Source organism: Ciconia boyciana, chromosome 15 (genome assembly GCF_034638445.1).
Source record: "Ciconia boyciana chromosome 15, ASM3463844v1, whole genome shotgun sequence".
Classification (NCBI taxonomy): domain Eukaryota; kingdom Metazoa; phylum Chordata; class Aves; order Ciconiiformes; family Ciconiidae; genus Ciconia; species Ciconia boyciana.
Genome location: NC_132948.1, coordinates 1,882,642 through 1,910,561, shown reverse-complemented (window position 1 = coordinate 1,910,561; position 27,920 = coordinate 1,882,642). Strand labels below are relative to the sequence as shown.

General features: G+C 60.7%; 1 protein-coding gene and 1 non-coding gene across 7 annotated transcripts; both read right to left on the bottom strand.

The window, feature by feature from the left end:
- Positions 1 to 165: 165 nt before the first annotated feature.
- Positions 166 to 27,920, bottom strand: AP1B1 (adaptor related protein complex 1 subunit beta 1). 6 transcript variants are annotated; one of them, XM_072879751.1, is made up of 24 exons: positions 27,816 to 27,920; positions 21,632 to 21,744; positions 20,189 to 20,318; positions 18,988 to 19,093; positions 16,983 to 17,118; positions 15,907 to 16,152; positions 14,867 to 15,057; positions 14,078 to 14,299; positions 12,557 to 12,677; positions 12,241 to 12,336; positions 11,045 to 11,160; positions 10,061 to 10,226; positions 9,062 to 9,160; positions 8,402 to 8,661; positions 7,758 to 7,959; positions 6,795 to 6,815; positions 6,435 to 6,464; positions 6,182 to 6,328; positions 5,543 to 5,688; positions 4,828 to 4,957; positions 4,147 to 4,231; positions 3,554 to 3,640; positions 2,634 to 2,788; positions 166 to 1,255 (listed from the first exon to the last, which is right to left on the bottom strand). In XM_072879751.1, exons 3-24 carry the CDS (start codon positions 20,223 to 20,225, stop codon positions 1,181 to 1,183), a joined length of 2,874 nt encoding a protein of 957 aa, XP_072735852.1. In that variant the 5' UTR covers positions 20,226 to 20,318; positions 21,632 to 21,744; positions 27,816 to 27,920; the 3' UTR covers positions 166 to 1,180. The 6 variants fall into 6 exon arrangements, with proteins under 6 accessions (XP_072735852.1, XP_072735855.1, XP_072735854.1 ...); XM_072879754.1 differs by having other exon boundaries at positions 20,189 to 20,308; XM_072879753.1 differs by having other exon boundaries at positions 20,189 to 20,251.
- On the bottom strand, positions 5,321 to 5,425 carry LOC140660143 (small nucleolar RNA SNORD125). Its single transcript, XR_012045350.1, has one exon. It is a non-coding gene; the product is annotated as a small nucleolar RNA SNORD125 (small nucleolar RNA).

Here is a 27,920-nt window from a genome sequence, read left to right as displayed (position 1 = left end):
AGAGGCCACGGCCACCAGCCCCGGAGAGGGCTTATCTCCTCCCTGCCGAGGGCAGGGCACTGCTGCGAGGAAGCTCACAGCATCCTGCTTCCCGAGGGAGCACCGGGCCACGGCTCAGGCACTGAGCTTAGGGTACCCCCCCACCGCCCCGACAGCAGCTCCATGGGCAGATGTCACCTTTATTCAACGTTCGCTTAAAACAAGTGAACATACAATATATTTATATTTTATATATTAAGATATTTCCTGCACCGAACGCTTCTAGTTAGTGGCGACCCGTGGCTTTATTTCTGGGGGAAGGGGGGAAAGGAGTAGTGTCCCCCCGGGGGGAAGGCGGCACAGGCTCTCCAGCACCCATGGGCGACAGCGGGGAGCAGGGGGAGCCGTGGGGCTGGGGAGGGGCGGGTGCCCCGGCTTGGGGGGCAGAGGGGGGCGAGAGCAGGGGGAGTCAATGCTCAGAGCCCTCCCAGCCCTGCTGCGGGGCTGGACGGGGCCGGAAAAGCCCTTTTTTTTTTTTTTTTTACTCAGGTTTGAGATCCTCAAGCCCTTCTGGGACCTTTGGAAACAGCTCCCCCGGGGGAGAGACCCTCTCCACAGGGCTGGGGCTCACCCTCAGCTCCCGGGGACAAACGTGGGGACAGCCAGGAGCTGCCGCGGGGGAAGGAAGAAGCCAGGGCTCCATGGGGAGCTGGCGCAAGAGCCACCCGACCCCACGGCCCTTCGGCTCAGAGCGAGCCCCGGGGCTGCTGTTCCCAGGGCCGAGGCGTGTTGGACCCTTCCCCGAACACCGCCCTGGGCAGACGCAAGACCCAGCACCAGTGGGGAGGTGGATTTTTGCAGGGTGGGGGGGACACACAGAGGAGGAGGAGAGCAGCCCCTCACCTGCAGCGGCTAAGTAAAAAAAAAAGGGGGCAACATCAGCGAGGAGGACACCGCACTACTCACACACAGATTATTTCTACAGGGACGCAGGGACGGGGCAGGAGGCCCCTGCCCTCCTCCGCCCGCCCCAGCCCCGCCGGAGATGGGAGCACGGCTCCGTTTCAGGGCCCCGGGGCTGGAGGGAGATGCCCAGGGGCTGGTTCCTTGGCAGGAAGGAGGGGAGACATGCACACGGGTCCGGCCCCGCTTCCTCGGGCGGGAAAGGGAGGAGAGGAGGAGGATGGGCTGCGGCAGCACCTCAGTTCTTCAGGATGGTTTCGTAGGCTTGGTAGACGTACTGGGACACCTCCGGCGCTCGGCATTTCAGGGACAACTGCAGGGGGAGAGGAGGAGAGGGGGTCACGGCACCTCGCCCCACGCCCGAGAGCCACCAGCCCCACAGCACAAAGCCCTGCATGCTGCAGCATCCCCCCCGCGGGGCACGGGGCGGCCCCAGCTCCTTATTTCGGCTGGATAAAAGATATTAAAAGGCACTGAGCCCCCTAAACGCCCTCCCCGGGCTGCTGGTGCTCCCCCCGCCCATTTGAGGAGCAGACAGCCACATGCAGCGCAGGCAGCGGGGCAGGCAGCGGCACACGCACGCTTCGTCTCTTGGGGTTTGAGTCGCTGCCTGTAGCTCGAGGGTGAACCGTTCCCCCCAAAGCATCTTCCTCTCCTAAGCGGTACAAGCCCCCTTCGGTTATTTGCTCAAAGATTAAATATTAAACGAGTCTGAAATCAATTAGCTCCTCAGCCCGCAGGCGAGCGGGGAGAGTTCAGCACAGGGGTGCCGAGCAGGGAATCCTCCGGGATAAGGATGTGCGGCTATCCTCATCCCAAGTGAACCCAGGAGGGTGGCGGGAACGCCCTGACCCTCCGAAACGTTCACCTCCGACGAAGCTCCGCTCTTGGCACCGGCCTCGTGCCAGCCCTGCCGGGAGGGAGAGGCAAGAGGCACCAAGAGACACGCAGGGCTGGCAGGGCAGCCGGCAGGCAGGTAAAAACATCAGGGGAGAAATAACCAGGCAGCAGCCAGAGACAGCCCAAAGCCGGGGTAAAAACCAGTCTGCTAACCTCCAAATCCTGCAACAGCGGGCAGGCCGGCGAGGGCAGGCAGGCAGCAGGTACGGAGATACACAGAGAGGTGAGTCAAGGAGACACAGCTCGTCCCAACCCAAAGAAAACAGGCTGCGAGGAAGGTGGGGAAGGGGACGGGCCAGGGAAAGTGGGACGTGGGGACGGCTCACGCCCAACACGAGGACAGACCTCCGCTCCCAGGCTGTTTGCAGCTGCAGTCGGGCTGCCCAGCACACGGGCAGAGCCCCAGGAAGGGGATGGGGTTTTTATTTTAACGGAGAGGTGTCGTGGGCTGGGACCTCTCTCCTTCCTTTCGCTGCCACCGCGGTGCCTCCCCAGTGCTGGGAGGGCAGCTCAGTGGGGACCAGGAGCTGCTGCAGAGCCCAGCCAGCCAGCACAGACCGCGTCTCGCCCGCCCCACGCGAGAGGGACGCCAGGAGTGGCACGGGGGACGGAGCTGGCACCGACAGCAGCCGGGGGGGTCCCGCCACCGCAGACGTGCCGCAGGACCATCCGGCCCGACCCAAGCTCCGAGCAGAGAGCGGGGAAGGCAGGGTGGGCAGCAGGGTGGGCAGCAGCCTCGGCTTGGAGCCGCCTCGGGGCTGGTTTGGAGGCAGGCAGGGGAAGGGGCGTACCGTGAAGCTGGGATTGCCGGGCTGGATCCTGAGCTCTGCCAGCACCCAGATGCCATTGGTGAGCTTCAGGGACTGGTAGAGCATGTCTTGGCCCTCCACGTTCCTCTTGGCGATGGTGAAGATGTTGCTGCCTTGGAGCTTGTTGCTAACAGCATCTGCGCGGGAGGAGAGAGCTGCTGCGGGGCTGCTCGGGGCAGGGCACCGGGCTGAACATCAGCTCCCTTTGGACCTGCTCCTGCCCCATCTCCTCCTCCCCTCCCTCTCCCCAGCCCGCGATGCAGCACATCCGAAACCCGCCGTCCCCACGCAGCGAGGAGAAGGGCTCTATTCAAGCAGGCTCCCGGTCCTCCCCGGGGAGAGCAGGCAACAGCCCAGAGCTCAGTTCACAAGCGGAGCCGCCCAGCTTCGCTCCACAAAGGTCAGGTCGCCGCTGCCAGCGGGACTGAAAGGACTGGGCTGTCCCTGCCCGGGGTCTGCACGTCCCGCCTGGCACCAGGTCTCCAGGGAAGGAGCTGGGGGAGCGAGGTGGTGCCAGGGAGCCTGGCCCAGCTCCTGCCCACGGCTGCCTGCTCTGCCCGCGAGCACGGGACCGCTGCCCTGCCCGTGGGTTGGCCAGGAGAGGCTGCTGCGAGGCTGGGCAGCGTTGGGGCTGCGTGATCCAGTTCAGCTTCTTGCTGCACGGAGACTGATGCCAGGGCGGGCACAGCAACTGTCCCCGGCAGCAGGGCCATCCCCACCGGGCAGAGCATTTCTGAGTCAAGCAGCAAGCAAAGCAGCAGCTCCTTCCTGGAGATACAGGGTGGGCACAGGGGGAAAGAGCTCCTGTCTCCCCGCAGCCTGGGCTGGGATAACTGGGACGAGCTGGTCCCCAGCGGCCAGCCATGAGCTGAGCTGGGTCCTTCTGAAGGGTTTGGACCCACCTGCGTTGAGAGGACAGTCCTTGATCTGGAACTGGGCCTCGTTCTCGTTGGGAATGTCCTTCCAAGTGGCCAGGAACATCTGCCGCTCTGCAGCGAGGAAGGAAACCAACACAGTGAAGCCACAGGACCGAACCCCTTCCACCTCCCGAAAGTGGTACAGGGGCCACACTGCCACGTCACTGGTGGCTGAAGGGCCACCACACTGCCACCCCCCCTCCAACAGCTTCCCAAGACCAGCCTCACCCAGCCGCAGGAAAGCTACCCGCTGTGGGGGGGGTTAGCAAACTACGCTGGCTTGGGAAGAGGCTGGTGAGTGCCAGGGAAGGCAAAATAAGCAGCGAGTGAAGCGAGAGCTCTCCCTGGCAGCGAGGAGTTAGAAGGTGGCTCAGGCCATCTCAGGTAGCCACAGCTTGGTCACGCTGGCATGGCAGTGTCCCTGCCTGCTCCAGGCTGCCAGGGGCACCTGGCTCCCCACGGCTCCATCCCCAGGGCGGGGAACACGGCCAAGAGGATGTCAGGGGCCGGGACGGCACCTACAGACGGTGGCAGAAGTGCACCTTGCAGGAGCCACAGCCACCCGTGCTCCAACTCACCCATCTTCCCGTCCTCCACGAAGAGGATGTGCAGTGGGTACAGGGTGCTGAAGTAGAAGACGTCGATGTTGTTTTTCACCGCAACCTGGGACAGAAGGACATGGGGACGTCAACACCTCCTCCGACCTACAGCAGGCGAGCGGTTCCCAAACCGAGCATCCCACCCCATCCCCCCGTACACCACCGATCCCTCTTGAGCCAGGTGTCATCCGGCAAGCATCACAGGCAAGAGACTGGCAGCTGCCTGAAGGAGCTGGAGAGGCCAGCACCCACGCCCTGCACGCCAGCGTGCTCCCAGGCGTGCCGCTGTCCCCAGTGTACAGGGAAATGGGGGAGCTGCCGGGGCTGCACCCCCTTAGCCTGCTCTCCCCGCTCCCTCCCGGGACATACAGCTCCATGTTCTCCCCCCGCCCTGGGACGCTGCGAGCAGACGCTCAACCAAGGCTCGGCTCCGCCGCTGATCTTCCCCCGCGCAGGAAGCTGCCTGCGTGGAGCTGGGGGTCAAACCAGAGTCAGGCTGAGCTCCGACAGCAGAGAGGTGATGAGCTGAGCACTTCTTCTCGCCCGGTTCCTGCTGTCCCACCTCCATCTGGCTCCCTCCTGAGGGAGCACACACACCCTGGGGCACCCCCTGCCCCATCCCCAGCTCCCCGGGAGCAGAGACCCCCGGGCATTCCCCACCTGGAGGTTGTTCAGGGGGTCCATCTTCATGACAGAGCCAACGGTGTTCAGCGGAAGGGAGATCTCCACGGACTGGTTGGGGGCAAGGGGCGCGTGGACCTGGAGAGGAGCTGCCGGGGCCAGGCCGAAGCTGGGGGGAGACCCAAGGAGGGCGGGGGGTCAGGGCGGGGGGCGGCGGCTGACGGCAGAAGGCACTGGCCATCCGCTCCGGGCCAACCTCGGGGCTCCCTGCCTTCCTCCACCCGGACCCCAGGAACGCTCCAGCTCATCTTGCTGCACCTGCACAGCCCAGGACCAGGACCAGGCTGCCCTGCCCACCCTGGGGCAGTAACAGGTAGCCCCAACATCTCACCCCTTCCTCCTACACAGACTAACACCCGTTTTTAGCGTTCCTGCCCCATTCTCTCAGGGCCATCCCTTGTTGTGTCCCTCTGAGGGAAACGGAAGCATCGGTTCACCAGGAGGACAAATAACAGGACAGTGGTCAGACCCCAGAGGAACGGCCTCTTCAGTCAACTTCTTAGAGGCTTTGGTTTGACGATCATCACCACCACAGCCATCAGAGAGAGAAGGGTCATCACGCGAGGCTGTTCCCAGCCCTTGCAGCCATTTCACAGCCCCTTCCTCCCACCCTTCGCACGCAACCGCTCCAGCTCAGAGGCGTCACGCAGCACCTTCACCGGTCGCCGCTGACGCAGCCCAGGAGGGATCTCACCTGTTGCGGTTGAACTGGATGGCGAAGTCGGACATGACCTGCAGGGCCTTGTTCGTTAGCATGAGGTCCATGGAGATGGAGCCCACCTGCCGGCTGAAGGTGCCGGAGATCTCCAGCCCCTTGGCTTTCATGGCAGGGAGCCAGACCTGGATTAAGGAGACAAGAAACCCTTGGGGTTTTATCCAAAGCGAACCCTTCAGCGCTCTCCAGCCTGGCAGAGCTGCCCAGGGCGTTGGTAAAACCAGGAGCATTTCACGGCTACCGACACACAGCGTTACGGGATGCTGCTGCAGAGTCCTCCAAGCCTCACCCCACACACGGGGAAACAGCACAGCCCCAAAATCAGAGCTAGATCCCTGCTCTTCCCTCTGCTTAGGGCTCCAGGCCAGCCGGGGGAACACGCAGACCACCTCTGCCCTGCATCCCCATGCCCGGTCAAGCACTGTCACATCCTCTCCATCTGCAGACCACCACCCTCGATCGGCTTGCTGCCATGCCAGGAAAAGGGGGTTCATCTTCCACCTCCCCCCGGGAGGCCCTGCAGCGTGGAGTGGGCATGGGGGGGTCTCTGTCCCCCTTAATGCCGCAGCCCTGAGCTTCGCCAGCAGCCGGCGGCGGGGGGTCGGCTGTCCCACTCACCGTTTTGGGTGCCACGTAGGATCCTGAGAGGGTCCCCACCCCACCGGTGAGGTCGAAGAGGTCTCCCAGGCCGCTGCCGAGGGGTGCCCCCAGGTTCGCGGGCATCGCGGTGCTGGGCACGGGTGCGAAGCTGCTGCCGCCACCCATCTGCGGGGGACAAGGGAGCGGGTTATGGGGGGCACTGTGGGGCGAGGGAGAGGAGGAGGAGGAGGCAGAGGGCGAGAAAGGGGTTCGGGCGCGAGGGCACACTCACAGCAGGGCTGCCTCCCACATCGCTTCGCAGCTGCAAGAGACAAGAAAGGGGCATCAGCAGTGGCAGGGGCCAGCGCGCCGAGGGCACGGGCGTCCCACAAAACGCCCTACCAAGGGACTCTCCAAAAGCATCAGTGTGGGCTAGCGAGGGCCCAGAGTCGGTAGGGACGCTCCAGCGGTCCCAGAGCTGGCGTGCCAGGAGCTGTTGGGGGCCTGGCTGTCCCCAGAGGGAAGCGAGGTGTCACTGGGGCACTGAACACGAGGGCTCAGGCTGCGCGAGGGGAGCGGGGGCAGCTGGGGGCGGGCACGGGCGCTGGGGCTACGCGTGGTCTAGAGGGCTAAGGCAAGGGCGGATCCATACCCCTTCCGACTCGTCCCCCATCTCCAAGCAGAAGCAGGCAAGGCGGAGAGAAGAGCCAGCCACATGCAGAGACAAGCCAGAAGAGAGGAGACAAAAACAGAGAGACAAGAGAAGGGGAGGAGGGAAGAGAGGTTAGTCCTGCCACACTGCCAACCCGTCCATCTGTCTGTCCGTGGCTGCCCTGGAGCCCGGGGACAGAGCGTGACTGGGGGGTCTCGTCCCTGCACTCAGCACTGGCCCGTTACCAAACCCTGCAAGCCCACAAAGAGCCAGGGCGGCACTTGGGGGATTACGGACCCGGAGAGGCAGCAGGCAAAGAGACAGCGATGCTGCCTCCCCTCGGGGATCTCTGCTGGCTTTTACAGGCAGTGGAGAAAACTCCAAACTCTTTTCCTTTGGGAAGCCCGGATCATCGCCAGCACCCACAGGGCAGACAGCCCCAACCAGGCAGAGGTTTCCATCCCTCCTCACCCACCCCGTGGTCAAACCGCTGCTTGGTTTGCATTCCCAGGAGGACGAGCTGCCACCTCCAGATCTCCCGGTGCAGGATATACCCACTAAAGCACCCCACGGGCTGGGAGCGGGCATGTCTCGACCCCACAGGGTGGTTTAACGGGTATCTCTGGGGCTTAACTGGGGTTCAGAGGGGGACCCAGGAAGAGGAGTCACCCCTGCAGCACAGCATGGACAGCGGGAGCATCTACACAGACCTCACGTACCAAGAGAAAAGGCACTCAGGAGCACTAACCCCCTGCCCCACCCAGCCACCTGATGAGGACAAGATAAATTAGGGTGCAGCACCCCTCCGTCTTCCCCAGCTGTAGAAGGAAAGTACCAGCCCAGGTGTCTCTGGGTGGACAAGCCCATCCCATCCCCGGGAGCTCCAGACAGGAGCCAGCATCAAGCCCGATGCTGCCAGGGCAGCCGGGCGCCGGGGAAGGAGCACGCAGGGCTGTGACGTACCAGGCTGTCCAAGCCACCTCCGAGGAGGTCCACGGCGCCCATCTGCACGGAGGAGGTGGCGATGGGAGGCCCGCTCACCGGGGGGCCCAGGTCCAGGTTCAGCAGGTCACCCAGCAGGTCGCCCTGAGTGGGGATGACGGCCGGCTGCTCCACCGCCTGCACCCCCGAGGGGGCTGCGTCGGGGCTCTCGGCACTCTCGCTCCTAAAGGAAGGGTGAGGGAGAGACGCTGAGGAGCTCCGGCAGAGCCGACAGGTCCCACTGGAGACACAAGGGCTGGGGGTCACCCAGCTGGGCTTCGCAGCGGGCGTTCAAAGAGACCCCCTGTCCCAGCATGGCTCCCATCACTTCAACACATTCTCGCTGAGATCACCTTCCACTTAGGTCTGAGATGACTCCTTCAGCCTTGTAAGGATCCTATTGAATCCATACAGCCCTGCTCCTACAGGGGAACCTCCCCTTGGGAAGGGGGCCTCAGCTCAGCTCCCAGCACAACGGACACAGCCAGCTCCGCACAGTGCTGTGCACGGCCATGGCAGCCCCGCAGCCGCTTGGCTCAGCATTCGGCCTGCGCATCTGCACGGATCCAGCCCTGGAAGTCCCTGCGTGGAGTGGGGAGTCACCCCGGGGAAGCGGAGATACTCACGAGCCCGTTCGCGGGGGCAAGCTCTTGTGCACGACCCCTCTGCTCCCCTCCACGAAGGCGCTGGGAGGTTTGTGATAGACGGAGGCCAGCGTCCCGATGTAGCAGATCAGCTCGTCCAGGAGCGTCGGCTCGATCAGATCCGTCTCTTCGGAGATGAGGGGTTTCTCCGCCAGCACCACCTCCTTGGCAGCCACGGGGTCGGTGGAGAGCAGGCGCCAGTAGATGTAGCCGCGGTCCCGCAGGTCGGGGTTGTCGGAGTCCTTGGGGAAGCACAGGGGTTAGGGCCGAAGCCATGGGGCAAGGGGAAGCTGCGGCTACTACAGAGCAACTCAGAGCACCTTGGCCCCATCTAAGTCTTGCTGTAGCATTAGAGGGATCACAGGGATAAAAGTTAAAGCTATTTATGTCACACCTCTGGTGTACAGAGGCTACACCGCTTTGCTACACCAGCCTTAGCAGGGAAACAGCACAAGATACCTCCTGTGCTACGGGAGACTGTCTCCTCACTCTCCAGGACTTTAACTGTCAGCTTTTTCAGAATTAAGCTCCAATTATCTGCTTCCTGTCATGGGCGCTGCATTACCAAGCCATTCCCGCTGCCTTGGGGGGGGTGGTGAAACCCACGGGAAGCTCGTCCCTCACGCAGGAGCCGTTACCCACCTGCGTGGCCAGGCTCAGCACCTGCTGCACCAGCTCCTGCGTCTCGGTGGGCTTCTTCAGAAACAGCTTCACGATGGCCGTCAGCAGCTGCAGCTGAACCTGCGGGCAGACAAACAGGCTCAGGGAGAGACAGACAGGCAGCTCACACCATTTTTGTGCAAGAACACGTGAATTTTTCCCTTATGTGCTGCCAGGACGTAACCCCAACTTGCCTTTCAAGGGACCAAACACACGGTGAGCGCTTAAGAGGCGGTGACAAGTGTCAGGGCACCCTGCGTGGCTCCCAGCCAGGTTTCAAGCCAATTACCACACCCTCAGCCCGTCAGAGCCACAGGTTGACACAGAGGTTACTGGGCAAGATCCTGGGACCGGGTTACACAGTCCCACAAGGGCGAAGGCCAGAGCATTCTCTGACTTTTACAAGGATAAGCAGCAGTGATTCGCCTCTGATGGTCCCTTCAGACCTGAGACAGGGTGGCCAGGATCGCTGGCTTTGCTGTTTCGTATTTATAGACTTTCCCCTGTTCACTGTGTCTTAGTTTCATGGTGTTTCGCACAGGGGGTTGTAGGAAGTTTCCATAGAGGGAAACCCCCCAAAATTTCCACAGGCAAAACCACTGGCCTCAGCTGCCCTGGCAGAAGGGGCAGGCAGGTCTCTCTGCTCATTTCAGCCATCTGACTCCGTTTTCCACTTCCAAAGGGCTGATCCTGTCACACAGAACAACCAGTTGGTCCTTCCCAACTATTACAGAGGGAAGGTGCTCGGGACACCACCGTGGTGGCACTTCATGGGCCACGTTCTACACTCAAAGCCGCTATGGGACACCATCGCCCCGAGCATCTGCAAGGAAAGCACCTTCACGACCCTGCTAGAGCAAATTGCTTCATTACACTCTGATTAGCACAAGCTTTGTCACAGTGTCACCCCTCAACCAGCTGGTCCTGCTGGCAGCCAGACCCCCTCATCGCATGGGGGGCTGTCCCCCCATGCCACCACACCTGGGTGCTCTCATCATGGAAGCCCTCCAGGAAGCTCTCCAGCAGCTCGTCGGCGTTGTCGATCCGCTCGGCGTACTCTCCCACGATCCAGATCATGGCAGCCCGGGCCTCAGGCTCATCCAGGGAGTCGAGGTTCTCACAGAGAGTGGCGATCACACTCTCGTACCTACCGAGGAGAGGACACGCGTTCACAGAAAGCAAGAAACCCGAGTCCCAGCTCCTCTCTAACCCCAAGCCACGTTCCATCACCCTCAGCAGAACCAGGACATTGCTGAGGGCACCGGCAAGAGCCCCTGCCACCTGCCTGGGGCTGTCCCCTCTCCCCAGGGCTGTGGCACAGCGTGACACTGCCCATGCCGATCCCACACCGGCCCCAGAGCATGTTCCCCTGCTCACCAGCCCCGCTGCTGAGTTACCTTCTCAGCCCCGCTCATCTGGTCTCTGTCCTCTCTGCAGCAGCCCCGAATCACTGGCTATTTGTGCAGATTAGTCCATTACTAATTCAGTTCATTAGTATTTATTACCACTATTAGTACACGACCTCCTGATCACCCAGTTGCCCATTCATCCTGGCTCAGCTGGAACGCTCCCCTCTCCTCCTGCCGCCCTCGCTCCAGCGTCAGGACTGCTGAATTAAGAGCCACAGACTGTTCATGCTGACACGAGGGGCCTCAAAATCTCTGACGGCTCTGTCCCTTTGGGTCTCTGGATCTGGGACTGCAGATGTCCCCGGGGCTGGGGGTGGCTTTCCTGCCCCCAGCTGAACTCCTGGGGCAGCACTGACCGGTGATCACGACCCCGAGCAGCAAAAAACCCAAAGCCACCTTCACTGCAGGGAGGCTCCAGGTGCCTTCGCACCGACTGTCCCACCAGGAGGGAGCAGCAGCCTGTCCCTCGCCCACGCCTGGCTCTTTGCAGGCCCCCCCCAAGCACAGAGGGGCAGAAAGAGCCCGTCTAGGACCGGGAACGTCCACCGCCACGCACTTGTTGGGGTACTTGCGGAAGATGTCCTTGATGACGACAATGGCCTCCTGCACCACGTAGTTGACTTTGGTCTGGATGAGGTCGAGCAGGGTGCTGACACAGCGCTCGGCCGATTGCTGTCGGAGGGGCTCGGTCAGTCAGCAGCGATGCTCTTACAGCCCCATCCAAAGCCTCCGCTGCCCTTCCCACGCCCCCTCCCTTATCCCCTCCGTACCTCCCCCAAACCCAACCCAGACCAGAACAGGGGATGCACAAGCGTGGTCTCCCCTTCCTGCCCCTTTAATCCAGGCCTGGCTCCTCCTCATCCCCCTTGCGCGCTCCCAGAGCCTCCTCTGACCCCACACCGCTTGCCCCCTGCTCCCGCAGGATGTATTTCAGGCCATTGGGTGCAGGAGCGCAGCAGCGAGCCCAGACCTCGGTTTGCCAGGGCACCTTGCCTTAGTTTGGATCCGCACAGCCGCACAGCTCAGCGTTACCAGGGAAAACCAGCTAGTGTCATGGCAATAAATCCCCCGGGAGAGGCTGGCTTCGCTGCGGAGGGGAGGGATCGCTCTAACGGCAGAGCCAGGCCAGCTCAGCTCCCGGTGGGAGGCGAAGTCGGAGCCAGCTCCAGCACATCTCCTCCTGCCTCTCACCAGTGCCCGGCTCGCTGGTGTCGAGCCGTTTGCCTCATGTGATTGAGGATGCTCTGCAGTAAACCCGGTGCGACGTCAGCTGCCCGAAAGCTACACGGCCTTGCCTGTGAGCCTGCCCGTACCTGGGCCACGCAGAGCCACAGCAAGGTTTCTAATAATCCCCTTCGTCAAATTACCCCCGAGAGGAAGCAAAGCCTCCGGGCGCCTCGGTAAGGGGTTAGCTCCCTCCCAGCCCTTCCCGAACAAGCCACTTGTATCACCCGCTGCATTAACACATCAGGCACAGCTGCAGGCAGCTGGGTCTGCAACAGAGCACGGGGCGGGCAGGGATCCTAAAACAGCTCCAGCAGCGAAGGGTAAGGGGATGAAATACCCTCCTTACCCCTGTACGTGCCCCGTGGAACACCTGGGGCTCCTCCCCAGGCCCACGAAGGCTCTAGCTTGTTGGGGCAGCGCTAACTCCTGGGGTGGGATGACCTCCAGCTCATCCAACACACACTGGAGAGCGATGCCTCGCCTAACCACAGCTGCCATCGGGACCTGAAGCGACCCAGCTCTCACCTCCACCTTGATGGCACAGCGGCCGATGGCTCGAACTGCCTTCCTTACGAAGTCCACGTCCACCTCCGTGGCATACTCCTTCAGCTCTGCCAGCACCTGCCGGAGGGGACAAGACAGTGAGAGCCCAGCTGCAAGAAGAGCCACCAGAAAAGCAGGGCGGTGACCCAGCAGAAGCAGACTGGGTGGTACAGCTGCTCCCGCCCGCATCCTGCAAAGCTGGGCCTAGGATTTCTCGGGCGAATCCCCTCCCCGTGGGGCTGCAGCCCCCTGCACACCCCCCTTGGTGCCCACCCAGCACAGTCAGGCAGAACCCGACCTGAGCAATGTTGGCCTGGGAAGCCAGGCGGATCATGATGTCCAGCTTCTCCAGTTTGACGTAGATGGGGTCGTTGTACTTCACAAAGAACACCTTCATCTCGTGTTTCAGGATCTCGGGCCTGGAGGACGACGAGAGGCAGCGATTAAGGGAGACGCACGCTCCTTCACTTTGACCACAAAGAGAGACATCAAAAATCTTCCAGAAACAATGGTTTTCTCCAGAGCTTTCCAGACACCCAATACCGCTACCAGACGATTCCTCTAGTCTAGATGATTCTGAGGCCTTTTCCCTCAGAAGCAAGATCTGAGCTCTGCTCCCACCTCCAGGCTCTGACGCAGGCAGCGACCAGCAGGCAAAGCAGTGCAGAAGGGGAGCTGTCCTCCCCAGAAAGCTGCACGCCGGTCAGGAGGCGGATGGGGATTCATTCGCCTGACCCTGCAGTCCATGCAAATTCATTACCCCATTAGCCAGCTACAAGCATGAATCACCGCTCCCTGCCTGAGGCTGGAGCTGGGATGGTGAAGGCTTGAGGACACAAGCTGGGGAAACCCAGAGCTGGAGAGCGAGCAGCTCTGGGCCAGGAGAATGAGGCTCCTCAGCCACAAGCACAAGGTTTTGGGGGCCCTCTCAATGCCAAGAAATCCGAGATACCCTGATTATCCCCCCAGGACTCTGTCCCTTGGCTCTCCTTTGCTGGCGTGCAGGGGACAGAGCACAACCTTGCCGCAAACAAAGACCAGACGCAAGGCAACAGGGGACGTTTGTCTTGCCAAGGTTGGAAGGGACGTCTTGCGGGAGCAGGGATGCAAGCCCAGACCCCAGGGCTAGGCCGGACCTTTCTCACCAGATCATCCTCTCTCTAAGCTGGGGAAGGGACAGGCCAGGTCCAGCTCCAAGGAGCCAACCTGCCTTCCACGTTCCCGCTCCCAGGGACACTAATTGCTTTCCACTTCTCCCAGAAGTTGCTGCTATTTTTAATAGACAACCACGGCGATAACTGGTAGGACGACAAATCAACTGACTGCGGCTGTCACTGCGGAGCGTGGCTCTCCAGCTGGCCAGTTCTGCTCGGGGCACACGTGTGGGGCCTCGGACACCTCCCGCCCACCAGCAATTTTAGATCAGCAAAGGAACAAAAGGACTCTCAGCACTTACTCAAAGAGGACAACTACATAGAAACAAGCCGATCGCACAAAAATTCCTCACTAGACATTTAATGACTAAACCAAAGTCTCAGCTTTTTGCCTTTCCATCCTTTGCCCCCCCAAATAAATAAATCAAAATCTCCGCCTCCTGGAGATCCCAGCTTAGTTCCCCGCCCATTAACTCTCATCATCCTCTGCGCCCAGCCCTTGGATTTTAAATACTAGAAAAGAAAAAAAACTCATGCAACGGGTTGTGTCGGCAAAGCCCTGACACTGCTGCCATCAGAGGGTCTGAAGCATTGGGAAGCAGCGCCCGTAGAGAAGAGGGAAAGCCCAAGCCAGGCTGTCCCTGTTGCCGCACCGGGGCACCCACCTCTTCTGCACGATGAGGTTGATGTTGCGGAGAGCCACGTACTGCAGCTCGGGCTCTGCGGAGAGCAGGGTGACCAGCGGCGGGGCCAGCTTCTTTAGCAGCGTGCCGTAATAATCCAGGTCCTTCGACAGCATCTCCATGAACTTCATCAGCACCTTCACCGCCGAGAGCACCACCGCCGAGTTGGCGTGGGACAGCCGGGGCGTCACCCGCTCGCAAATGCTGGAGGTGTCAGGGGTGAGGGGGAAGGAGAAGGGAAAGAAAACGATCACAGCCCGCCTCCCTGCTTGAACATTGCTGCCAGTACCGACGAAGAAGAGCAAGGCACTGGCAGAGCGTGCAGCAGGGCAGCTGAGCAGCACTTAAGACCTTCCCAAGAGATGCTGAACGGGCTCTTAAATGCCCCGATGATGGTTATTTCCCAGCCTTACAAAACCCTATTGCAGTGACCCCCTTTCCGAGCTCCCTAGTGCCCGTCCTCCCCTGCTGCACAGTAAGGCCACATTTTGAAGCAGCTCGAGAAGCACAACCCCTGTGCCAGCAAGGGGACAGGGCTCACTATGGGACCACGGCAGTCCCCAGATGGCCGTGCCCAAGGCACGGAGCCTGGCAGATGCCGGCTGTCCCACCTCCCGCAAGCGGGATGCCAAGGGTCAGGAGGATGAAGATATCTGGAGAACAGGCAGTGTCGATACCCGCCTGTCCCCCTCCCCTTTCCAGCGCCGCTCCGGCTGGTCCGTGGTGCCCTGAAGCCATCGCTGCCCCAGCAGCACCCAGAGCCTCCCTCACCTCTGGGCTTCCCGGTCATCCTTGGGCATGTAGTTTGCCAGGCAGTCCAGGATGAAGATCTGGCCCCACTCGGTGCACTCATTCAAGGCCGTGAGCAGCTTGTTGATGGACTGGGGGTTGAGGTCCAGGAGGTTACTGCTCGGGTGAGACTCCGCTATTTCTGAGAGAGCCGCTACTGCGTTGGCCACTACCTGCCAGAGGGGACAGGGCACGTGTTAGGTGACAGCAAGCGTTAGGTGACACCAAATGTGGTTCAACAGCCTGGGGTAAAGCTGGTGCAAGCGGATGAGCTGCATCCTCTGTATCGGCACCTCGCGTCCCAGCAACATCTGGGCACCAGCTTCTCCTCCCCACCAGCTGATCCTCAGGAGATGAGCAATCACCGCCAGCACGGTCCCACCACCCACGCCGCATCTCCAACGGTTCGCACATGTTCAGCCGGAGTCAGCCTTGGCCCTGTGCCCGGTGCAGAGGAGCCCACTCTCGCTCCCCTTCCCCGGGCAGTCGGGCTGCTCTCTGGAGCCCCATCACTTTCGGCGGCAGCTCCCGGCCTCGCTGCTGCGCCTGTGGCAAGGTCTGAAGAGCAGCGAAGGCTGGGGGAAGAGAAACCCTGGGGAAAGCAGGCTTTACAGTTTCTCACGCCTGGGGAAAGGCAGGGAGACAAAGCCCAGCTGCCAGGAAACCCTCACCAGAGGCAAAAGCTGCCAGCTACGTGGTACCAAAGCCAAGCATCAGCTCCCCTCTGCCACCGTCCCCTGCGCCGAGCTGGCCAGGGCAGCCTCCTCCCCACGGGGAACAGACTAATAACGCACTGCCAAGGAACGGGAGAAACCTTCCTCCCAGGAAGACAGGGTTACAGGACAAGGAACACAGCCTGCAACCCTCAGAAACAGCTGTCCCCAAAAGTTATCTGTTAAGCACCAAAGAGAGAGTGAAGGGGAGCATGGGAGGAAAGGAGTCAGCATGTAGAGATGGAAGGAGAGCATTTACTGCCATTCAAATGAAGAGAAGAGAGGATGGAGAAGGCAAAAAGCAATCACCATGGGGTTGGAGTCTGAGATGAGGTCCTTAAGGGTGTCCAGGAAGCCCTGGTCCTCCACCAGCTGCGCATTGATGTCGTGGAGCTTCGCCACGCAGACGGCTGCTGTCTTGCGCACATAAGGGTCCTCGTCCTTCAGGCACTTCCGCAGGGGCTCACAGAGATACTCCGTTATCTTGTCCACACGGATGCAGCCCATGGTCCGCACAGCCAGAGCCCGGATCAGAGGGTTTGGGTCCTCACAGTCCTGTGGGGATGAGAAGGAGGTCAGATTTCCAGGGGCTCTTCTCCTTGAATCACAGGCATCAGTGGTGGCTTCGGGACCTCCGTTTGCATTTGGGTACCTGAAGTCTAGAGGTTTTAACACTCAGCTCTAAAGAATAAGTCCCCCAAGAGAGAGGTTTGATCTCTTGTTCTGCAATCTGTCACCCACAGAGTTTTAACACCATTGCTCCAAACACACCTCCAGGAATGTGATGTCTTCATCACTTACACCAAGTATCTGAAATCAGCTGCCGCCCTGCAGAACAGCCACCTGACCTGGGAAATGCATCGATCGGGTTTATTGGTTTGGGGGTTTTTTTGTTGGTATTTTTGTTTTTCTTTTTTCCCTAAAAAGCCAAAACGCCCCCTAATGCCCACCAAGCCTTTTCACAAAGTGATTTGGCAATATCTTGGCTCCTACCAAACATGCTCTTCAGTTCCCAACTCCAACTGGAAGATCACGAGGGCTTTCTCAGCTGCAGAGACTTCAGTGTGTAAGCTCACATGACGGCAGTTCGATCACGGGAGCTGCCCACAACCGAAGCTGCCACTGACAGAGCAAGTGGCACAGTACAGCTGCCAAGAAAATGTTTTTCTTCTGCATTACTGGACAAATTTGCTCAGTTATCTAGAGCTAGGGGAGCCCCTACTCCCTAGGAGAGAGGCTTTGGAAACCTGCCCACGCTCCCTTCTTTGGAGCGGGGTACATAGCAGCTTAGTGCGTGGCCTCACATGAAAGCAGGGATGCACATAGTGGGCTGAACTGTCCCGCTGCAGTGTGCAGCCCTCAGGCACGCAGCCCCCTCCTCTCACCTTCACAAAGGTGTTGACTGCCATGATGGCCATGTCCGGCTGGCTCTTGGCGTAGTTCATCAGGTAGAGGTAGACCAGCTTCTTCAGCTCCAGGTTGTCGGTCTGCATGCAGTTCACCACGTCCGGGAAGAGAGCGCTGAAACACAAAGCACCTCCGTAAGGCAGGACACGGCCACGCTGCTGAGCCGGGGAAAGGAGGTGCCACCGCCTATGGGACCCCACACTTCCCCAGGCGTGTGGCCATCCCCTTCCCATGGCTCAACCCACTCCTGATGCCAGAAGACCCCAGGCTCTCCCGTGACCCGAGCCCGCCCTGCAGCAGATGTGGCTAAATCACCCATCCCCAGTGGGTTTTCTTTACGGATCTGTATCAAGAGCAGCTCAAAACAGCCCCTAACGGACTGAAATTGAGCTCTCCCACACGTCTCTGCTGTATCCCAGTTCCAGTCCGTGTCCACTGCCCTGGAAGAAGGTGCAACACCACCCAGCCATCACGGGACGGTGCAAAAGCCTCCAGTGCCTGCGAGAGGACGCGGGAGACAAGCTGTTCCCCCCTCGCCTCCCGCACAGCCCTACCAAAACCGCCCTCTGCTTTTGCGGACGTCAAACCTGCCCTGCTGCAAACTGCTGAGCGCTCACCCCACGTCCTCCACTAGAAACGTCACGTTAGAGAAGTAAACACCCAGGACTGGGCGTAAGGAACAGCCCCGCTCCCCCGGGCGAGCCCTGCAGCGGAACAATGCTCTGCTAGGACAGAGCGGGGCTGCCAAGCTGCCTGCACGGAGCTGGGGGCTTCCCCTTCCCAAACGCCCTAGAGCTGCGGGGTGCCAGAGACGCTGTTTCACCACAGACAATACAGACAGACCAATTAGGCTATTAAAGATACGGACAGCCCAAGCGGACTATTAAACCACCTCAGGAGAGGCAATCAAAATCAGAGGGCTAACGCAGGAGTTATCCCAGCCCGACAGATGTCCCTGGGCTCCTAGAAGCTTCTCTGCCACTGCAAGCCCAGCCATCGCTTGCAGGATCGAACCCAGGCCTCCCTAAGCCCGGGATACCGCACTTTGCTAGTTCTCTCGCCGAGAGAACTCTCGCTAGAACTGCCGGCAGAGCTGGCACGCACCGCAGCTGCTCTCAGCCCAGGCTAAACCAGGCTCTCCCGGCACCTCCCAGGGAGGGGTGAACTTCAGCAAACTGCTTTCTTGCAGCCTAAAACACGCACACACCAAAAAAAAAAATGGGCTGCCACAACCGATATTTCCTTTCCAATCAATGTAGCTTCTGCTGAGAGCACTGACCAGCCTCAGGAAAGTCCCTGCCATGTCCTGTGTCATCTTCTCCACGGTGGCCCCAAGACAGCATTACCTGCTGCTGCGGGTGCTCTGGGAGCTGGGGACGCACCGGTTTTCCAAATACAGAGCTCATGCCGCGGGTTTCCTCCACCTGCTCTCAAATGCACCACGAAAAGCAAAGCACTGACGTTGCGTGTAATGCCAAGGGTGTGCAGGGACGGGTCCGTGGGGGGAGGAGGAGGTGGAGGGGCCACGGGCTGCTCAGTCCGACGGATCAAGGAGAGGGAAAAGCAGCTGCCCGACCTTTTGGGCTGGAGTGGCTGCAAGAGGCGTATCGACACCGAAGCAGAGACACTGACCCTCTACCATAAAGGCTCAGAGGGGGTTTCTGCTTGTTTTTAGTAACACTTGAAGGAAGCGGCAATAATCCCAACAAACTTATCTGGCGGCCAGACCAATCCTCTTTTAGCCAGATTACTACCAAAGCCAGGCAAGCCCCCGCCTGCCAGATGGCCACGCTTACACAAACATTTTCCTTCCGTAGCAGGAGGTCTAGCTGTGGCCAGGAGTTCTCTCAGTCCTCGCCCGAGACAAAAACCAGCACGAAAACCCCTAAGAGGCAACGGGGGAACACGGGAGCCCACAAGCCGTCCGGGCACCCTCCTGGTGCGGTTTGGCCCAGGCATCCCTGACACAGCACGGCCACGCACCTGACATCTTTGCCGACAGTCATGGACGCTATCACCTTCTTCACGGCCTCCTTCTTCTTCTCCTTCTTGTCGCTGTTCAGCTCAGCTTTCAGCTCAAATATCTCCCCTGGAGGAAGGGGAAAAGGGGGAGCTTAGCGGTTAGGGCACCCACCTCTCTGCTGGGTGCTGCTCCCAGGGGAGGGTGGGCACAGCTCCCACCCGCTGCGTGCCAGGGCTCCTTTGCCAGGTGCTCGGAGCTGGAAAGGGGGATTTAACTTCCCAAATGTCGTGCCGAGGGCTGGGGCTGCTCTAGGGGCTCAGCTCTCATCTGCAGAAACAGAGACGAGCATCCTGGTGCGTCCCTGCAGCTTCTCCAGCCCCATGAGAGCCCCAGAGGGCTTTAGGGATGGGAGATGCTGCAAAAGTGATGAGCACAAGCACCCCACACCTCAAGCACAGGACACAGGGTTTATTCGGTGGGTATTTTTGGCTATGGGGCAGTTATCACAGCACACAGTGAAGCCCCAGCCCCGCACAAGGCTGTTGCGAGGCCACCAACAGCCTTGGGGAGCCCACCACAGCCTGGATGATGGCAGGCACCCGCAGCAGAGAATGAAGGCGGATTTTGGGAACTGCTCCTCAAGCCCGTGCAAGGGATGGTGGCTCCCAAAGCCTGCTCTGCGTGTAGCAGCAATCCCCCAGCCCAGCGCCTTGCTGGGGGCAACCAGCGGCTCCAGACCCAGCTGAAGGGCATCGTCTCCGGCCATCGTGAAGCCACGCTGAGCTCTTTATTCACTCCCGGGCAGGCAGATTGAAGAGGAAGACGCCACATGGCTTTCCTCCACGAGTTCCTTGGTCTGGAAAGTGCTTAAGTCAAACACGCCAAGCGCTTCTGTCCCAGCCCAGGGGAGCTCAGGGGGGCCCACGTCCCGCAGCCACTCCTGCGCTGCTGAAGCCGATAAGCCAGCGGCAAACAGCCTTGTCTGGGTTCAGGGGGCTGGTGACAAGGTGTTCTGACCCCATGGCAGCCCAGGAGCCACCCCGGCTGCGTCGGAGCAAGGAGCAGGGCGTCAGCCACAGCATCCCGCATGGGCTCAGGGCATTCCCACACGAGCTGGCTTACCGCTGCAGGGACAGCCCTCCCCACCTGGCTTATACAGCTGCAAGAAAAGCCTGATTATTTTGGGAAAAAAACATGCAACCCTCCCGCTGCCTCTCTTACCTTTCTTGGTGGTGGTGAAGTACTTTGAGTCCGTCATGGTGGCCTCCAGCTAGCGGCACGTCCCTGGGAGGAGAGGCAGACCAGAGTGGTTGAGGGTTGACAGTTTCGTTGCTGAGGCTGCTACAGAATGCTCCAGGAAGGAAAAACAGGGGAAAGAAAGAGCTTGGGATCTCATGGGAAGAGCCACAAGGAGATGAAGTGCCTGGAGAAGCCCTCGGCTCCCACGGCTGCCAGAGGAGCCCGTTCCCCTGGGGAGGGCGAGTGCCTCGCAGCCACGCCGGCGCACCACAGGCTCTGCTGATGAGTGGGGAATCAGCTGGTTCACTAACGAAGATGTGTAGGAGGAGAAGGAGGAGGAAAGGAGTCACTGAAGACGCCAGTGTTCACCCCTGCTCAGTCTCCAGCCCCGACTTGCTTCTCTCACCAGCAGCCACTTTGCTCACCCCACCCCACGCGGAGCTGGGCAGCCCTCGTCCCCGCCGCAAGGGCTCGGTGATCTCCCCTGGGTTTGTGTCTCCTCATCTGAGAAACACTTTTCTAGGCAAAATTCACCCCCAGCCCTCCCTCACACCTACGCAGGGAACAGCTCTGGGATGGGAAGAGGAACTGAGCAAAACCCGAGGCTCAGACCAACGCTGGAGCGAGGGGACAGCACAGCCGAGGGGGGCAAGAGTCTGCCAGCACCCGACCGAACACGCCAGCAAGATCAAAAGTAGCCTCTTCCAGAAACCCTCCCTGCTCCAGCAGTGTTGCTTTAAATTCAAAGGGCGCGAGGTTTCCGCCCAGCACTTGGGGCTATATTATATAATTCAGGCAGTTTAGGGCAGATTTACGGCTTGGCAGGCTGCGGAAGCCCGATGTGCAGGCAGCAGATAGCCCTTCTTAAAGGTCAGCGGGGATTTGTCTTTTACGGCTGTTTCACCCATCTTTCCTTCAACAGCAAAGAAACCAGAGGATCGTCCTTGAAAGCCCGCAGTGGCCTTGCTGTTCCGGAGGGGCAGGAGCATGGAAAGCAAAGCCAAGTAAAAAAAAAAAAAAAAAGAGCTTGCAAATGGTTTTAAAATGTAAATGAGCATCTTGAAAGCCAAATGCAGCAATCCCCTGCGAGCACACGAGATGCGGCCAGAGGAACTGTGTCCTCTGTTCCCTGTCCAAGCTGGATAGGGATCCCCAACAGGGATGAAAAGAAAATCTGGATAAAATCTGAGGGCCAAGCCCACCGGGCAGAGCACACAGCCAGAGCCAGCTTGGCGAGCAGTAAGAGGGAAAGAATTTGCATCGGTTTGGGGCTTGCTGTGGGTGTTAGCAGCGCGGTCCCGATGCTGGTACAGAGGGGGCAAGTCCGTCACCGTGCTACCCCAGTCCTGCCGAAGCTGCCCCATGAGCAGGCCGCTGCCCGGGCAGCCTCGTGTAAGACACAACACTTCTCCCTGCCTCAGTTACCTGGGATTTATTCAGAGCCTTTTTCCCCCCCTAGGCCGACGGCTCTCTAGCAAACAGCGGGAGCTCCCAGGCTGCGCCGCAGCAGCTCTCTGCGCCTCACTGCAGATCCCGTCCTGCAAGAGAGAGAGGAAGGAGGATTTACTGCAGTCCCTCCGATTTCACCGACCTGGCTCGCAGTCAGCCCTGCTCTGCAGAAGTGCCTGGAAAGCAAACTTGAAGCCTACCGGGGAATTTCTGCAGCCGGCTCGGAGACATGAATCACGCCTGCTGCTTTCCTGCGGCTTCCCAGTTTCCCAGAGCCCCCGGGTACCGCAGCGTGTGTTTTAGCCATCCAAAACCCCACTGATTTCAGAGACAGAGACGGCCACCCGTCTCCCCCACTCCTTTAAGCCCTGCAGTGCCGACAGAAGCCTCCAAAAAGCAAGCTGCCGCTTCCTCCTTCAGCCTGAGCTCAAGAATTAAGGCGCACCCCTCGCTCCCCACACCAACACCTCAACCTCCGCAGCGGCAGGACCAGACTTGAAGCAACCCAGCGCCTCGAGCAGGGTGACGAGAGGCCGAGCAAGGCTCCAAACACCCGCCAAAGCTGGGTGCTCAGCACCCTGCACCGTCTGCATCCCCCCCAGGCTAACCAAGGGCGACAAGGCAGGGCTGCCTGCCAGCCCTGGGACACGACCGGCGCTGGCACAGCCCTGCTGAAGGTGAAGTCCCCTGAGCTCAGCCCTTGGGCAGGGTCCAACGCTGCTGCCTGGCTCCAGTTCTAAGGAGGGCAAAGGAAACGGTTCAGGGACTGCAAAGCAGCTCTCGCGTTACGCCATCTCTTTCTACACGCGTCTTTGTCCAGCCTGAACTGGACAAAGGGACGGATGGGGCAGAGTCCCCTCTCCCGAGCTGGAGCCCAACAGTAAATAAGCCAGATTTCTGGCACACAGAAGTGGGGAGGGTGTCAGAAGCAGAGCCAACAGCCTCGATCACCTCGTTTGGACAGATCTGATTGATTAGGTCATTATGGCAAGTTGCAATTACTCTGCCCTTGCTAAACACCCTCCACCCGGGCAGCAAAAACGGGTGGTGGGAGGGAGGGAGGCAGGGAGGGAGACGGCAGCAAGCGCTCGCTGCGTGGCACCGAGCCGGGAGCCGAGTACAGGTGTTTGCTCCCCCTGCTCCAGCAATTCCCACCGAGCTGCTTCCCAGGCTGGGAAAAACATCCCAGCACTCACTGATCTCCCAGCGAGGGGCTGAGCAGATCAGCAGCTCCCAACAGCCGGGAGCAGGACCAGCACTCAGAAAAAGCGAGGTGGGACTGGATGCAAGATTTGCAGCAACAAAACAAGGAAGACAGAAAGCCCCTGACCTTGTGGCAGCTCGAGTTTTATCCTGTCTTCTTGCCAAACTTATTTTAAGCCGGTGTTGCAAACTGGATTCAAGGGGAGAGGGTTGAAAGCGTTTGTAAGGATCTGGTAGCAAAACGGCAGCTGGGTGTTGGAGGGGAGCACCCAGAGCTCACCCACACCTGGTTTGGGCTCCTCAGGTCCATTTTGAGGATGAGCCTTTGCAGCGGCACAAACCCACACCCTCCCTGCGACCCTGGATCTACCATCCCAGGGTACGAGGGCTCCCGCACCATCCGCCCCCTGCCCTCGGGTGGTCCCCGCAGCCAAGGGGCGGTGGAAGACCTCCTCTCTGAAGCCCCCACCAACGGTGAAACCAGAGCACGAGTTATCAATCCCTCCTGCACCTCCCACCTCGCAGGCCGCGCCGGCCAGGCTCAGGGATACGGAGATGCGGGGAGCTCAGCGCCGCTCAGTCCCGCGCCAGCCGCTGGGAGGAAAGGGGCTCACCGAAGCATTTTACCTCTCATCTTATTCACCCGGGACGACTAAATTCGGGAGAGCAGCATTGCGCTGGGGCTCCTAAGACCCCCGGCACGACAGTGGCCACACTGCTCTACCTCCCACGCTCCCCTTCCACCTGCCTCGGGGTGGAAAACATCGTCCATGTTCACGCAACACGCAGCAGAAGGGTCCTGCTAGGTGCTGTTACAGACACCTTCCTCGATGGACGCGGCTTTAGCGAGGTTATTTTGCTCCTGCAATGCAGCACCAAGGAGCCCGTGGCCCAGCTGGAAGCACCACCATGGTTTGCAGCATCTGATTTTCTGCTGCTCATGAAGCACTTTGAGGCCAAAGGAGAACCCAGGAATCCTGCAGCCGAGCTCACACGGCTGAACGCAGGACAGCGTGTTCCTCCCAGGACCTGCATTTCAGAGCTGCTGAGTGACGCACCCGCGCAGGCACGGCACAAGACCCCTCCTCAATCTCAGGCCCTTGGGTCGGGAACGTGGCAGAGCTCAGCCATTCCCCTCCTCCCAGCTGCCATGCCAGCAGGCTCCCAAATTCGGCTGTCCCGGGTGAATGAGATGCTCCTAAACGCGAGATACAGCAACAAACAGGGCACGGTGCTTCTCGCCGAGGCAGGCACTGCCAGCGGGTTCCCGGGGACGCCGCCGATGCCAAATAAGCCGTTGCTGGTGCCACTCGTTTCCTCTTACGGCGAGTGGAAGAAGAAAACTCGTTAACGACCCCCAGCTGCTTTTACCACCCTGTTTTAGGCCAATTCCTCCGTCCTTGGAGGCTGAGATGCTGCTGACAGGAGTTCTGCAGCTTCCAGCAAGAGACCCATTACCTGAGAAGGAATACAGGGGAAGCGCCGCTGCCGCTCTTCCAGAGGAACGAGTCATCCAAGCACCACACGAGCATTTAAACCCTGCCCAAGACACCCCAGGTCCCTGGTTATTACAGCAAGAGGGCTTGCCGTAGCTCCGCTGATCTTTCTACAGACTCCGTGACGGCCCAGGATGGGAGTTTACTGGCTGACAGTTAAGTTCTGATCTACCCAGCCTGCTGTGTGTCTTCAGGAGGGTCTGACGAGGCAGGCAGGAAGGGAAGGAAGGAAGCAAACGCAGGGAGATGCATCCGCTCCAGCCCCGCACAAACACATGCCCCCCGCGCGTCAGGGGGTATACACTGGCACCTAAAGCGGAGGGAGAGGCAAAGAGGAGCAGGAACTCAAAGGGCAAGCTTCTAGGAAACAGCTCATCTAGAAAACAGAGGGTCAGCTGAAGGTTAGCAGGGAAAGAAAACTCCTACGAGCAAGTAACGCACCCTCTCGCAGCTGCAAACGAAGCACTTGAGGTGGATTGGTAAAACCCAAAGTCAGCACAATTAAAGAAAATTAAGGCAGACTAAAAAAAAAATCAAGCCAATGCAAAAAAAAATCAAGCCAATGCAATGAAAAAATTCAAGCCAATGCAAAAGGCCAGGCGGGCACGAGGCGGTGATGGCTCCTCACACCTCCGAGCAGCACTGTGTGCCCCGGTGCGGGAAGGAGCCCCGCCTGTGAATTAACCCCCCGGACCAGGCAGATGCCAGCGGGGAAGATAAAAACCCAAGCCTGGAAGAGAATAAGTGGCTGAGGATAGGAGAGCCAGCAGCTAAAGAGCCTCATGCTGAACTTCAATGGAATGAATAAAGAGGGGAAAAAATTGGGTTATGTGGTGTATCCTGTCCTGCAGACAGCACACAGCCATGGGCACAGCTCCCATCCCCGTGCTTGACCCAATCTCTGCCCCACGCCTCTCCCCACAGCCGGCACAAAGCCCCACGAGCCCCACGCACGTTCCCTAGGGCAAAAGATATTTTTCCTAAGGACTGGCCTAAGCCAGCCTTAGCTCACGCTCAGCCCTGTAGCACGCAGCAACGTGGGGCTGTGAGCCTGCTGTCGCGTCTCAAGTTCGGCTCAAACGTTCACATCTCCCCGAAGGGCCCAGGACCGTCCCATCCATCAGCTGGGCTGTGCTCTGCCGCGAAACAGCCCGCCCGCATTGCCACGGCACGGCACGGGCACCCGGCACCACCGAACCCTGAGGGTCAGCAAGACCCTGCGGCTCTCACCTAAGTTGTAAAAATATCCCCCAGTGTCCCCCCACAAAGCCAGCGAGTGCCACAAATTATCCTGTGCCTTCTATAACGAGAGGAGCCACCGATTAACAGCAGCGCCGAGCACAGACGACAGTCCGCGAACCCAGCGGGCTGGCAGCCAGCGCGTCCCCTCGCAAACCTGCTACCGACCAACCCCCATGCTTCACAAGTGGGTCCGTCTCCCATCAACCAACAGGTTAAGGTGCCCCTTTTAATAACTCACGGGTCAAAGCCCTGCCAAACCTACCGCGGCATTAGGAAGGTGCCCAAAATCGTGGCAGATCAATTCATTTGCTGAGCTGCCGCCCGAGAGAAGCCCCGAAGCGCCAGCATCTGGCCCTTAGTGAACACAGATGGCAGAAGGGCCACGAGCGTGGCTGTACACGTTAATAACGAGCCACAACCGATACAGCCCATCAACCAGTAACTGGGGAACAAAGCCCACAAACAGAAAAAGGGAAGTCCCGCGGTGTCCTCTGCACCACACGCTGCCGGGCAAAGCGGCACGCGGGGATCCCAACGCCACGAGGCCCAAAGCATCGTGCTCCGGAGAGCCGGGGGGGACTTCAAGCAGCAGAAGCCCAGAGATCACCTCGAGCGGGGATAACACCTCCCGTGTCCCCCCCGAAACACCAGTTAAGCGCCCTCAGAGACGCCGAGGACCCTGTTCCGGAGGTGTCAGGATGCACAGACGAGCTTTGTCCCGTGGCGTCAGCCCCACCGACAGCTTCCCGCCGCAGAGGGGCTGTTCTTCTCCCAGGAAAGCCAGGCCCCGCAGGGCTCTGAGGCCAGACACCTCCCGCCGCCACCGCGGAGCTCCCAGCCTGGCTTGATCTGAGTAAGGACCGACACCTCCGGAAAGCCCCTCGGGGTCCCAAAGCGTCAAGTCTGTTCAGCCCGACAGCCTGAGCGGCACGGGAAGCAGCCCAGGATCCCACGGCCAGGCCTGGGGACAGAAAACCAGACCAAAGCAACTGCTTATCCGAGGCACCCCTTCAGCATCCCACGCCCCGAGAGAGAGCAGATGGCAAAACCCCGCGTGAGCCCCCGCTGCCGCAGGGGTGGTGTCCCCGACAAGCCGTGTGCCCCTGGCTAACTGCGTACGACATAGAGCACCTCCGGAGGATGAGAACAGACTCCTGTAACGCATCTCCTTTCGGCTGCTTCACGGACTCCTTTTTATGAAGTTTGGGGGGTTATTTCCCCCAGAACCTCCACGGGGGAGGCAGCGAGCACAGGATATCAGACTGGGTACCTCCCCGTCTGATCCATGCCCAGTTCCCAGCTTATTCCGTGCCTCAGCAGAGCCCGGTACCGATCTCTTCCCGTGGATCTGCACGGCGCCTCACCGTGCTCCCAGCCACGGCGCTGCCCGCGCAGAGGCTGGGCCCCTGTAACCCTGCGAAGCGGGCACCGAGGGCTTTCCGTCCCCAGAGCCACGCCGCGCCCCCGGCCCAGGAAGCGTTTCCTCCTCCACCCAAGGGCAGCGGCGGGCAGGGGAGCAGGTTCCCCTGTTCCCCAGGCACCCCCAGCCCCCGGGCCGGGTCCGGTGCCCTTTGGCTCTCGAGTCCTTTCACCTCCCACCCCAGAGCCGGGCAGCTCCAGGCTCAGCCGTGCCGCAGGGCCGCTCCGGCCGTACCTGCCGTGGTCAAGGCGAAGGCGGACGCCCCGAGCCCCGCGCCCCGGGCCGCTGCCGCAGCGTCCAGCAGCTCTGCCCGGCAGCGGCTCTGGCTGCCGGCGAGGACGCGGTCCCCTGGGTGCTGCAGGGGGGTCCCCGCACAGCCGGCGGAAGGGAGCAGACTCCGGGGCTGACCCCCCGCACCCACCCGGGCTGGGCCACGGAGCTGCCCACGGGGGGAGCGGCGCGGCCCCGGCGCCCACCCGGGCTGTGCCCGCAGCGGTACCGCGGGGCGGGATGCGGGCCGGGCCGGGAGCCGGGCCGGGAGGGACCGGAGCCGGGCTCCTGGCTGGAGGGTGGCCCGTGTGCTGCCCGCCCGGGCAGGGGGCGAGGCGGGGAGCCGGGCCGGGGGGCAGGAAGGGGAAACACCAGCCCGGGGCAGGGGGCGGCCGGGCCGGAGCCAAGCGAAGCCCGCCGGCGGGGGGGGACACGGCCCGGGGTGCGCACGGCCGCAGCCCGCGGGCAGGGCTGTGGGGCGGGGCTGTGCGGCGGAGCCGCCCGGAGCAGCCGCCGGCCCGGCCCGTACCTGCTGCTGCCGCCGCCCGCTGCCACCGGCCCAGCGGAAGTGAGCGCCGAGCGGGGGAGCGCTTCCGGGGCGAGACGGGGCGGTGCTACGGCGGACGCAGGGCGG

Excerpts from the sequence above, each read along its gene's own strand:
- AP1B1 (XM_072879751.1), bottom strand. The coding sequence starts at position 20,225 with ATGACGGACTCAAAGTACTTCACCACCACCAAGAAAG. Across the intron at positions 9,161-10,060 it reads TCCATGATGAGAGCACCCAG|GTTCAGCTGCAGCTGCTGAC; the intron begins GTGTGGTGGCAT and ends GTCTGCCCGCAG. Across the intron at positions 3,641-4,146 it reads CGTGGAGGACGGGAAGATGG|AGCGGCAGATGTTCCTGGCC; the intron begins GTGAGTTGGAGC and ends TCCTCGCTGCAG.